Raw genomic sequence first — 12,886 nt, 5'->3', positions numbered from 1 at the left:
TGCTTCTCTCCCGGGGGCCCAAATAGGAAGAAAAGGGCCGAACTCGGTGAGTGAGCAAAATAGAATTTATTAGGTACAGAAAACAAAGTCAAAATAACACTCACGGTACAGCTTTAAAACAGCCCAGCATCAGCCTGATCGTCCGGTGATATTCCTCTCACCAGTACAGCTCCCGTGGTCGCGTCCGACGGCGGGACCGGAAGAGGAGGTCTTACCGGATGTCAGCAGGCTGGCTGGGTCCTTCAATCAATGGGCTCCGGCAGGGAACAACTAGTTTCGCAATAATGCTTCGTCAGGTTCCTGCCGGATGCCCTGTATCTTCCCTCTTTATAGGCAAATACCTAATTGATGATTGGATTGGTCATCAATTGGTATTGGTACAATTAAATAATAAAATGTAAAAACGACCTTTATTGAGTGTTGGGTGTTGGACTAATGCCCAATAACATGAAAGACCAATAATGCTAAACTCTAAATACATACATAAATATGTTACAAGTAGTGACAATGTTATACACAGTAGATAATCATGCACACATGATCTCTATCAGTTCTATGAGACCTTCCCTCGCTCGAGGTGTAGGCAATTAGTTTTGTTTGGTACCTAGTTTGGTACCTAGTTCCTGTCCCCACGTTCAGTCAGTGCTCAGCATAATCCTCTGTAGCCTTGTGCTGTCTGGTCTTGTGCTTGGCTCTCTCTCTTGTATTCCAGTTTCCTCGTTCCTTACCCGGACTGTCTGCGTACCTCCTCTGGATCTCTACATACTGTAGGCTTACGGACTCGACTTCGCTTCTTCTCTAATCCTTGGTCTCGGCAAACGGACACTCACTAGGTGGCTCTCTTTACTCCCAGACCATTGGCTTACGGACTCGACTACGCATCCTTTTACATCCCAGGATCCGGCAAGTACCCGACTAACCCTTTTCTACAGCCCAAGTCCCAGCTACGCTCAATACCACACTCTGGGCATGCCCTCACTGCTGTGGGTGTGTGGTGTTCCACTTCACCAGCTCAGTACCGGGTCTTGTCAGGTTTGCGGTCAGCACGAGTGTTACACTTTACTACAAGCTCCCATCAGAGAGAAATTGGGTCTCTGATATTCTTTATATCGTTTAGAAATCTGTGAGTGGAACAGACACATATATATTTTGTTCAAGCTCTCAATATTCTATTAGTCGCACTATTGTGTGTTTTTTATATTTTTATGTTCTATTTGTGAAATCCTGCGCTCGCCCCACCTGGAGAACAACCTAGTACTACAGAGACCAGTGAATGGTTTCATGAGAGGTTTTTTTAGCTACTTTTCAATTATCTATCACTATATTCACATTACATAATTGGGTGGTGGTATTTTATCATCTATTCATGTTCATTCACCATGTATGTTGATATAATTGTGTTACAATTGATTATTTGATTCACTTTGAATCTATTTTTTGTGTTATTTGCACTTGTACATTTATTACACAAATTATTTGTTCCACTTCCACTTTAACATATACTGTATAACGTTTAATTAGGATCTATAGAGTGCCTGATTACATATTGAAACAGGGTACCCTAGCATTGCGACCCGCTTGCGTTTTCCGGTACAATGTGCCTACATGTGCAGTATCTGAGAATCAGGCATGATTCCCTGGTACATTTATGGGGGAACCGGCAACTCCGGACCCCAACCTTCTAGGCACATTCTGTGAACGGTTCCTCTGCAACCCCCCCTTGAAACTCATACCCTATTGTAACAGGGGAGTAATCCCTGTTCAAGTAATGTGCCTTTAATCTAGCAGTGTGGTGGTTAACTGCTGGTAGTCAATTAATAAACACCACCTGCCTGATATAGATTGCTTACAAAAGCCTGTCTTTTGAGACAGGAAGGGTGTCTCCTTAGCTCATACCTGAGCTGAACTTTGGAGAGAGAGGAGAGATTGTCTTTACTCTCACAACCTGTCTTGAGCTCTGCCAGAAGACACAGCATAGCTGCTTTCAAGACACAGGGAAAACTTCTAAACCTGAATGCTGACACACCCTGGGGAAGGGAGCTGAACCAGGAACAGAGAAGATTTTCCCTCCAAGGAACAGATAAGACTTTCATTCTTAAGAGACTTCGTATATCTGCTTATTTCATGCTATATGTTTTGGGGCTGGGAGACATGCTTATCTAGGGGAGTTGTGAACTGCATAGTGTTTCACTAGAAATACTTCCAAATGAATAGAAGCTTTGTTTACCCCTTGTTTGGATGGTTTCCTGATGTTGAGGAAACAGGCGCAATAAAAAGTCTCTCTTGCATACCTCTGTGAACGTCCGTCTACACCTATCAATTCCTGCTTGACTGCATGCTCAGAAAGAGAAAAACACAAAAGTGGCTTTATTCAAGACAGTATAATACAGTAATACAATGTTACTGGGCCCAAGAGCTAACTCACTTGGAACTTTATACTCGGAGCAGGGGTAACCAAAACGGGCTTGACCTTTATTATAGAGCCTTGTTACCCCTTGCCATCACAGACCCATTGAAGGGACGCCCCCTACTGGGGCATTTTCCGGCTCCCTACATCCATTTTCAATGGCTGGAGAGGGTACCTGGAAGGCCTAGTCACCCCCCCCTTATGTGCACTAGAGTGCCTGGAGGATGTATGAGGACCTGGAGACAAGGCACATCTTTCGATGCACAGCCCTCCCCCTGTTTGAGACTCAATCTGTCTGGAGACCTATATTGTCTTCACTCTCTCCTCACATGGGAGGCTCCGCTCCCTGGCTCGCATCCATATGACATCCATAGAGTACTCTCTGGTGCTGCCTGTGGCCTGCCTCCTCCTCAGGTATCTTCCCCCCTGCTCTAAGCCGCTCTCGACCCTGGCACTCGCTGGAGCTGATAGCCACCATACTGTGCATTATGGTTCCACTCCCCAGGTCCCGGTCAGGTAATAAGACTGGAGATCCAACAGAGCCAGAGGCCACCTGCAGGCCCATACTTGTGCCGACCCCAGCCTGGCCGAATAGGCAGCTGCAGCCCGTCAGCCCAGAGCCTCTTCACCTCGTGTGTGTGAGAGAGGCCATCTGGTGCTCCTCGACGGTACACACTAGTAGGGGGTCTCCTTTGAACCACTGTACCAGTGAGGGAGCAGGCAGGACCGCTGGACCAGGAACATCAGCCACAGGAACAATAGGGACCATAGCAGGGCATAACCTGGATTTTTTGGGCCTTGTGGTGTATCTGGACATGGTGAGTTCACAAAAAACTTCTGCAGTGCCAAGCGAGAGGAAAGAGGTACAGGTAATATATCCATGGGGTGGCTCCTCCCCCCCTGACACAAGCCCCTGCACAATGACACTGTCCAATTGCATACTCATAAGTGTGGTGGGGGAGAAGGGGCACCACTCTTCATTGCCACCCATCACCTAGGGCTCCTGGAGAACACAATTATATCTTGCTGGCCCCAATTTATAAAGAACAGGAATTAATTGCGGCATCAATAAAATGCATTAAACTTGATTGCATATGAGTAAGAAATAATCCTTGTACAGTAATTGCTGGATTTTCTGCACTGTATAGAAATGTACTAACCTCTACATTTGGTAGATAGTCTATTACAGTTACAGTAATTCCCTTGCAGGGTTAAGGAGGCAGACATGTTTGATGTCACAGTTTTACAGAAGCCTTACAATTACAGTTTACCACTTGCCTTGGTCTTTTGTGTTTGTCTATAAAGATTATCCAGGTTTTGTTTGTGCTTTAGTGCAAAAAAAGTTTGTGCTTTGCCAGAGGTTCATGTTTTTGGTTTTGGTTTATTGCAGGAACATGTGAATTTGAGTGTGTGTGTGTGTGTGTGTGTGTGTGTGTGTGTGTGTGTGTGTGTGTGTGTGTGTGTGTGTGTGTGTGTGTGTGTGTGTGTGTGTGTGTGTGTGTGTGTGTGTGTGTGTGTGTGTGTGTGTGTGTGTAGATTTCTTCTCTTTTTTTTTTTAAACAGTAAAGTGAGAACACCATACAGGGGACAAACACTTGTTCTCAGGCTTGGGTTACATCAAACACTTGCCCATGACTAAATTAAATTATTTACTAAGCTTTGTTCTTTTTTTATTTTATGGAAAGAGACAAAGCCTCTGCCCTACTTTGGTACTATTGGGGAAAAAAAAGTTGTGATTAAATGAATTCAATGCACTTCAACCTTTCTTATTTTGCCAGCATCATAAATAACATCATAATTCAAAGATTGCCACCTTCTGATTTTGGCTGCAAGGCTGCAAATCATGCAATCAATCCATTAATCACAACACTGACATATAACAAAATAACATTTCAACTATATTATTAAAACACAAAACCTTTCAGTACTCAACCTTGAAAGATTGCTCTGTCTGTAAACCTTGACTAAAATGTGTCACTAGCTGTCTGATTACTACACTTTCCTGGATAATTACATTATTGCTCTCCCAAAATGTACTTACAGTATACAGTACAGTATGTGTGCATAAGGGCAACAGTCATGCTTTGTATCCACATGACTTTAAGTAATTGTTAGCCTGATCATACAAATTACAAAAAGTTTTAGCACTGTATTTGAAATGGGGACCCCGATTAAGACACCACACTAGTTATTGTAATGCTGGTCAAGTATCATTATGCTCTGAATATTGAAAAGTTTTGTTGCTAAAAACACTAAAATCACAACACTCCCAAAAATGACCAGAATTCTATGTATTTATTTATTGTTTATACAATAAAATGCATAATAAATGTATGTTAAGATGCTTTATGGCGTAGGAGCGCTTAGTAAACATGGTTCATGATAGAAAAAGGCCTAAATACCCCCAGAAGGAAACAGATAAAAATGTGTATTGGAACGTGATCTTTCTTCTTGAAATCATATTCCCACCTAGATATTGTAACTGTAAAATAGTTTAACAGATGCAGCACAACTTACTGTCTCCGGAGCTGCATCTGAAAAAGCTTAAATCGGTGGCTCAGAGTATAGGGCTAACTCAGCATCACTGTGGCGGTCTATGCTTCCGGATCGGACCCCCCACGGCAATAATCCTCTCGCACCAGGGCAGCTGCAGTCGCTGTCACATAGCTTGCCCCAGTGTCAAAAACAATAAGTTGTGCTATATCCGTAAATTGAGTTTCATTTATATTTTCTTTAGAGTTAAATCGTCTAGCTGTTATAAGTTTGAGTAACATTTTGAACCAAACAATATTGTGAAAGTACAGGGAGCATTTCATTAACATGGCACACATTGAAAAATGTCTAAGAAATACATTGTAACAGCCTAAAAGATTGGCATTGTGGCAGCATTTCATCTAATTTACTTACAGAATGGCAATTATTTGCTGGAACACATTATTTTTGTGAAAGATATGCACACAGTAGATTAAATAACAAGTTTGTCATTTTTACAGTATTCTTACTCAGATGACCGAAGCCCATCAGAATATGGGTTATTGCCCTCAGTTTGATGCAATTGATGACCTCCTGAGTGGACAAGAGCATTTGGAATGTTATGCCCGACTCCGAGGTGTAGCTGAAAAAGATGTGAAGGAGGTAGGATATACTGTAGCAAACATAATACATGGTAAAATACTCATAAAATATACTGTATTTCTATGTATAAAATAAATGGTGCAAAACTGAAAAAGTATTTGCACAAGGATTTACATAGAGTTTTTATGCATGCATTCTGTGGTTAAATTATAATCAGTATTCTGGTTTTAAAACCTACTGTATGATTTCATTTCCAGTTAAAAAGAACTGTAAGGCCACCATGTTTTTAATAGTTTACAGTAGTTTTAGTACTAACAATTTAAGAAAATGATTATCGTTATTACTTGTGCATAAGGCATTTGTCATATCTCTAATCGGTAATTATATATCATATATAACATTCAGACCCCTATTTAACATGGTGTGATGCAGTTTTGCCAGGGATTGAGATGATGTTCCTCCTGTATCACTTGAATGGAGCTAAACTATTCTCCAACATGAGGAAGGTATCTTCACAGCATATTAGAAATGGATAATGGTATCATAGTACAGGCAGTCCTCGGTTATCCAACGGAATCCGTTCTGGAAGTAGCGTTGGATAGTGAAGCCGTTGTAAAGTGAGTCCCATGTTAATCAGTGGCGGTGAGCGTTGGATATGCCATTCGTTGTAAAGTGAAACGTAGCGTTGGATATGCCATTCGTTGTAAAGTGAAACGTTGGATAGCGAGGACCGCCTGTAACAGCAGACACAAAATGGGTTCCTCTTCAAAAGAGCTTACAATTAATGGGTGGTACAGGTGTGCCGACGAGTATTCTAAAATTTGCCTTAAACTTGCCTTGGAAAATCTGGGGCTATCACAACAAAATCCAGGTACATGCTGGGTACATGCTGGGTACATGCTGCAACATTTCAGTGACATTTCTGCAGAGACTAATGGCCCATCGGACTAGCGACTTCCTTTAGACCATCCACTGTCAGACCCCCTCAGGAAAATAGTCCGGATCAAATTATCCGGTCTAGGCCTGAATCAGGTAGTCATAACAACAGTAGTGCTATGTCCCAAGAAGTAACCGTATCCCTGCTAGTGGAGGCCCCAAATCAATCATCACAGTCCCAACAGCATAGGAAGCTCAAAGCTTTTTCAAGGACCCGACCGACGCTACTAGGTGAAGCCAAATTTGAGGAATGGAAGGATCAAGCAGAGCAAGTACTTCCAGAGTGGACTTGCTCTGATGCGGTGAAGCGGCAGATTATCATCTAGTGTTTGCGGCCGCCGGCTTCCCATATGATTCATTGCTACAGGTGCGCCGACGAGTATTATAAAACTTGCCTTAAACTTGCCATGGAAAATCTGGGGCTATCACCAACATGACTCAGGTACATGGTGGGTACATGCTGCAAACATTTCAGTGACATTTCTGCAGAGACTAATGGCCCATTGGATTAACACAGCAGAGGTCCCTGAATGTCCCATTCAGTTTGAAAGTTATAATAACAATAATAACAATAACTTAATTTATCATTTTCTTTTCTCCCAATGGGAATCAACACGCTTCACAATTACAAAAAAAAAAAAACTGGAACTGGAGAGGGTACAGAGAAGAGCCACTAAATTAATAAAGGGCATGGAAAATCTGACCTATGAGGAGAGGCTAGCAAAATTAGATATGTTTGCATTAGAAAAGAGGCATCTTGAGGTCACGTGACGACGGGGAGGTGAATGGCTGCTTAGTAACTGAGCTCCATTCCCACTGGCACTAGTTATTGAAATAACTACAGCAAAATCGCGACAACAGCAACACAACTAGCAGTAAAGAATCTCTAAATATACCAGGATGGCATCTAACAAAGCAGTCCGAAGAAAAACTTAGACAGTTTCTACTTATTTTAAAAAAGGAGAGGCAGCACAGGGAGACAGGCCTGAATCCCCTGCACAACCCACCATGGCAGACCCTGAGGGAGAACATACAAGCACTATGAAAGACGACCTGGAGGTAATGAGGCGCAAGGATATGAAAGCCTTCTGCGCTGAAATGAAGCAATTTTTTAAAACGGAACTTTGGGCTCTCAGGAAAGAAATTGATGCCCTAGGGGAACGGACAAATTCCCTAGAGGCTAAATCTGATGACACTGTCACTGCACTGGCACAAACCCAGAAACAAGTGACGAAGCTGGGGGACCAGGTCAGGTTCCTAGAGGAAAAGATCGAGGACTCTGAAAACAGGGGCAGAAGAAGTAATATCCGTCTAAGGGGGGTCCCTGAGTCTGTCACAGATCCGGAGGAATTTGCCACCATGTGGCTAGAACAACTCTTCCCTGACAAGACGAACCGTGAGCTCCTGTTAGACAGATGTCATCGCACCCTGAGAGGGAGATCCCAGGCAGGGGATCCCCCTAGAGACATTGTTATCAGGTTCCATCATTACCGCACAAAAGAGGAGGTCTGCAAGATATCACGGGACACTAAACATATGGAGATTGATCAAGTGAGATTCCAGGTGTTCCAAGACCTGTCCCCTGCCACACTGGCCAAAAGAAAATCCCTAGCCCCATTACAAAGATTCTGAGGGTCCAGCAGATTAGGTACCGGTGGCTATTCCCATGTGCACTGATGGTGCTGCGGAATGGGGTAGCACATACCTTGAGACGTCTGGAGGATGGCGAGGGATTCCTGGGCAAGCTGGGAGCAGTGGGAGCAGTGGAGGTCTCGCAGGCATCCCCACGTGCAGAGACAGGAGACGCTGATGCACCCTTGCCCACGTGCAGCAGAGTGGGAGCTCATCGATCAGCTGTAGGGGAAGCGGGAGCAGCGGTGGCCGGCAACTGAGTCCTCACCCTATCCGGCGAACTGTATAGCTAAACCCTGAAGGAGGCCTCCAAAATACACCCTCCGGTGACTCAGCTATTCCCCAGATCCTGTGGCTGCCCTTTCATTTCGGAGCGGGTCCGCCGCTGACTTTTGGAGGGCAGCCATCTTACCTTCATCCTCCCCCATGCTCAGCGGGAACGGCTCTGGCTTTCGTGGGCTTTTGCCGCTGACGTCACTGTCAGGCGACGAGCCAGGAGCCGTGCTCTTGCGAGAATACGGCGCGGCCCCAAGTGACGCCGCACACACGGAGGTGAGACTGCCCAGGAGGCGGAGGGGGTCCGCAGCCACAGCCACAGCCTTGGATGTGCGTGGCCGGGCTGGGCTGTGGCTTGTGTCCCGTCTGTCTTCACGCAGGGGTGTGGGGTGTGAGTGAACGGAAATGGGGGGGTGAGTGAATGGAAGAGGGGTGGGTGCGTGAACGGAAGAGGGGGGGGTGAGTGAATAGAAGAGGGGGGGTGAGTGAACAGAAGAGGGGGGGTGAGTGAACAGAAGAGGGGGGGTGAGTGAACAGAAGAGGGGGGGGTGAGTGAACAGAAGAGGGGGGGTGAGTGAACTGAAGAGGGGGGGTGAGTGAACAGAAGAGGGGGGGATGAGTGATCAGAAGAGGGGGGTGAGCAAACAGAAGAGGGGGGGTGCATGAACAGAAGAGGGGGGTGAGTGAACAGAAGAGGGGGGGTGAGTGATCAGAAGAGGGGGATGATTGAACAGAAGAGGGGGGGTGAGTGAACAGAAGAGGGGGGTGTGAGTGGACAGAAGAGGGGGGGTGAGTGGACAGAAGAGGGGGGTGTGAGTGAACAGAAGAGGGGGGGTGAGTGAACAGAAGAGGGGGGGATGAGTGATCAGAAGAGGGGGGGTGAGTGAACAGAAGAGGGGGGGTGAGTGATCAGAAGAGGGGGGATGATTGAACAGAAGAGGGGGGTGAGTGAATAGAAGAGGGGGGGTGAGTGGACAGAAGAGGGGGGGGGAGTGAGTGGACAGAAGAGGGGAGGGTGAGTGAACAGAAGAGGGGGGGGTGAGTGAACAGAAGAGGGGGGGGTGAATGAACATAAGAGGGGGGGTGAGAGAACAGAAGAAGGGGGGGGGTGAGAGAACAGAAGAAGGGGGGGTGAGAGAACAGAAGAAAGGGGGGAGAGAACACAAGAAGGGGGGGTGACAGAACAGAAGAGGGGAGTGTAGGCGGACGCTCACAGAGGTATGCAAGGGAGTCTGGTTATAGTGAAATTAAATAAGCCTTTTATTGCGCCTTTTCCTTAACATCAGGAAACCATCCAAACAAGGGGTAAATAAAGATTCTATTCACTTGGGAGTATTTCTAGTGAAATACTATGCAGTTCACAACTCCCTTAGATAAGCATGTCTCCCAGCCCCAAACATATAGCATGAAATAAGCAGATATAGAAAGTCTCATAAATGAAAGTCTTATCTGTTCCTTGTGGAACAGATTCCCTTTTCCTCAGGGTGTGTCAGCATTCAGGTTTAGAAGTTTCCCCTGTGTCTTGAAAGCAGCTCTGCTTTTTCTTCTGGCAGGGCTCAAGACTGTTTGTCTCCAAGTTTAGCTCAGGTGTGAGCTAAGGAGTCTCTCTTCCTGTCTCAAAAGACAGGCTTTTCTAAGCCATCTAATCAGGCAGGTGGTGTTTGTTAATTGACTACCAGCAGTTAACCACCACACTGCTGGATTAGAGGCACATTACTTGAACAGGGATAACTCACCTGTTACAGGGAGGGTAAGAGAACATAAGAGTGGAGGGTAAGAGAACAGAAGAGGGGAGGGTTAGAGGAGAGAAGAGGGGGGTAGAGAATAGAAGGGGGTGGAGAGAATAGATGGGGGGCGGGGGAGTGAACAGAAGGGGGGAGAAGTGTATAGAAGGGGGGAGAACGGAAAGGGGGAGAGAGAACGGAAGGGGGGGGAACAGAAGAGTTTAGAGGGCACGTATCAAACACAAGTACAAACAGCAAACCCAAAACGCTGTGTCGGCTAATATAGAGCTGGATACATGCGCTGGTGGAGGTGCATGGCTGAATGGGATGTGGGCTGTGGTTTTGCTTGGTTGTATGCGTCCGGGGTTGCGAGCTGTGTGTGTTGTGTGCTGTGTGTGCACTGCGTGTTGGATGTATGGGTATGGACGTGTAAGTATGCCTGCTTTGTGCTATATAGGTGTGCTGTGTACATGATACCCCTAGGGCGCAGGGTACATGCATACGGATATGTTTCTATATGCATGTTTATTTATTTATTTATAAAATATTTTACCAGGAAGTAATACATTGAGAGTTAACTCTCGTTTTCAAGTATGTCCTGGGCACAGATTTAAGACAAATAATACATGGTTACAAATACAGTTACATAAATGAAAAGGGTATACATTATATACAAGACATTGCATGCACAGTTAAAGAAAATATATATTATGGGCGTATGAAACAGTTATAGAGCAGATTAAAATGTGAGACAGCCTTAGATTTTAAAGAACTTAAACTGGCGGTGGATGTGGATCTCTAATATGTAGCCACCTCTTTTTCAAGGGACCAAAAGTAATTGGACAATTGACTCAAAAGCTGTTTCATGGACAGGTGTGGACTGTTCCTTCATTATTTCATCATCAATTAAGCAGGTAAAAGGTATGGAGTTGATTCCAGGTGTGGCATTCACATTTGGAAGCTGTTGGTGTGAACCTACAACATGCGGTCAAAGGAGCTCTCAATGCAAGGTAAACAGGGCATCCTTAGGCAGAGACAGGAAATGGAACAGTTTCACTCTTTATTGGGGTCAGATGTTCCTCAGTGTTCAGCTCTTCTTTCTCCGACTTAATCTCTAAACTCTCCGGTACAACCACAGGAAAACCACAAACAGGAAAAGCATCTATTTCTTCCTTTATTGGGGTCAGATGTTCCTCAGTGTCCGGCTCTTCTTTCTCTGACTTAATCTCTAAACTCTCCGGTACAACCACTGGGAAACCAGAGACCGGAAATGGAACAGTTTCACTCTTTATTGGTGTCAGATGTTCCTCAGCGTTCGCCTCTTCTTTCTCTGACTTCATTTCTAAACTCTCCAACACAACCACAGGGAAACCACAAACAGGAAATGCATCTATTTCTTCCTTTATTGGGGTCAGATGTTCCTCAGTGTCTGGCTCTTCCTTCTCTGACTTAATCTCTAAACTCTCCAGTACAACCACTGGGAAACTTAAGTGAGTATCCATGCTGGCAGTGGGCAGTGCTGCTCTGGAGGTGCTGGCAGAGGTTCCTTGATCTATATCTATTGGATGACTGCCAATAACACAGGCTGAAGATCTCTGTGCAGCAGGGGATGGACAATGTGAGGGGGACACAGGAAAAGGGACTTAGAGGCTTCAGAGCCTATTCCTCAGCGTGTCCCCCCCTCAGTGGCTGAGATGTGCACTTTCTCCCCTCCACACTGTGTGTACTTCCTATGGAGGGTGGGGGGAGCCCCTGTGATCTTTCAGTCCTTCCCTGTGGGAGTGACCTGGATTCCCTCCTCAGGATGTGGGACAGTCTATATGCATGTGCACACGGTTACATGGTTACATAGACACATCATAATTCAAACTCAAAAGAGTCAGTTTATTTGACACCTTTTACCGTTGAGCCCTCCCTAATAAAGTTTCAATAGGGCTATATATGTTATACGGTTTAGAATATATGTTGCATCTGTTGTAAATGTTAGTGGTTATATATGTTATTTATGGTTCATATGTTATATAGTGTTAAATATGTTCCGGATTTTAATTATAGGATTAAATAACTGAGTTCATTCAATTACGGGGTATATATATGTGTATATGTGTGGAGATATATATATATATATATATATATATATATATATATATATATATATATACATATATTATATATATATATATATATATATATATATATATATATATATATATATACATATACATATATCATATAGATATAGGGATATGCAAATGCTGGGTATGTATATGTGTATGTATATGTAGACATAGATATATGGATATGCACTCACTATCACTTAGGTACTGCTGTAAGTTGCTATGAAGTTAAAAATCACGCTGCAGTTTAAGGTTAAGTTGGTTATCAGTTATGCGCCGGTGGGATTCACCCACGACGTCGTACAAGTGTTCCTCACATAGGTCCCTGACGAATCAGGACCTTAAACAAGTCCCAGGGGGGTCGGTCCCGGGAAGGGAAAGCCGGCAGTTTTGGAAGGTCAGTCATACCGACCTGCCCATTGGGCATCAGACTCCCACTCGGGGGACCCCGAGGGGAGCTCTGGTTTTTCTTTTATTTATTTTTATTATTACAAAGCTGTTTAACGTATGTTTTGAATTTTGCTTTACCCCTTATGTGTTTTCCCTTGTACTGTCTCCTCCCTCCCTACCCCTCCCAATCCTTTCCCCATCCGGGGGAGGAGGCCGGCCTGGACGAAACACAAGAACTTTACCGGATGGCAACACCAAAAACGTCCGCCAGTTGAACAAGAGACAAAGTGGACAGGGTGAGTCATCAAACGTTAGCTTGTTACACTTCT

General features: G+C 44.7%; 1 protein-coding gene across 5 annotated transcripts in view; it reads left to right on the top strand.

The window, feature by feature from the left end:
* The window catches only part of LOC142496631 (phospholipid-transporting ATPase ABCA1-like), a 1,672,602-nt gene that overhangs the window by 1,511,270 nt on the left and 148,446 nt on the right, over positions 1–12,886 (top strand). For all 5 annotated transcript variants that reach the window (XM_075603302.1, XM_075603295.1, XM_075603331.1 and 2 more), the window contains one exon: positions 5,401–5,542. In XM_075603302.1, the coding sequence (XP_075459417.1) occupies positions 5,401–5,542 (142 nt within the window). The remainder of the gene's footprint in view (positions 1–5,400; positions 5,543–12,886) is intronic.

The sequence above is a fragment of the Ascaphus truei genome, chromosome 1 (assembly GCF_040206685.1).
Source record: "Ascaphus truei isolate aAscTru1 chromosome 1, aAscTru1.hap1, whole genome shotgun sequence".
Classification (NCBI taxonomy): domain Eukaryota; kingdom Metazoa; phylum Chordata; class Amphibia; order Anura; family Ascaphidae; genus Ascaphus; species Ascaphus truei.
This window is presented reverse-complemented; position numbering and strand designations above follow the sequence as displayed.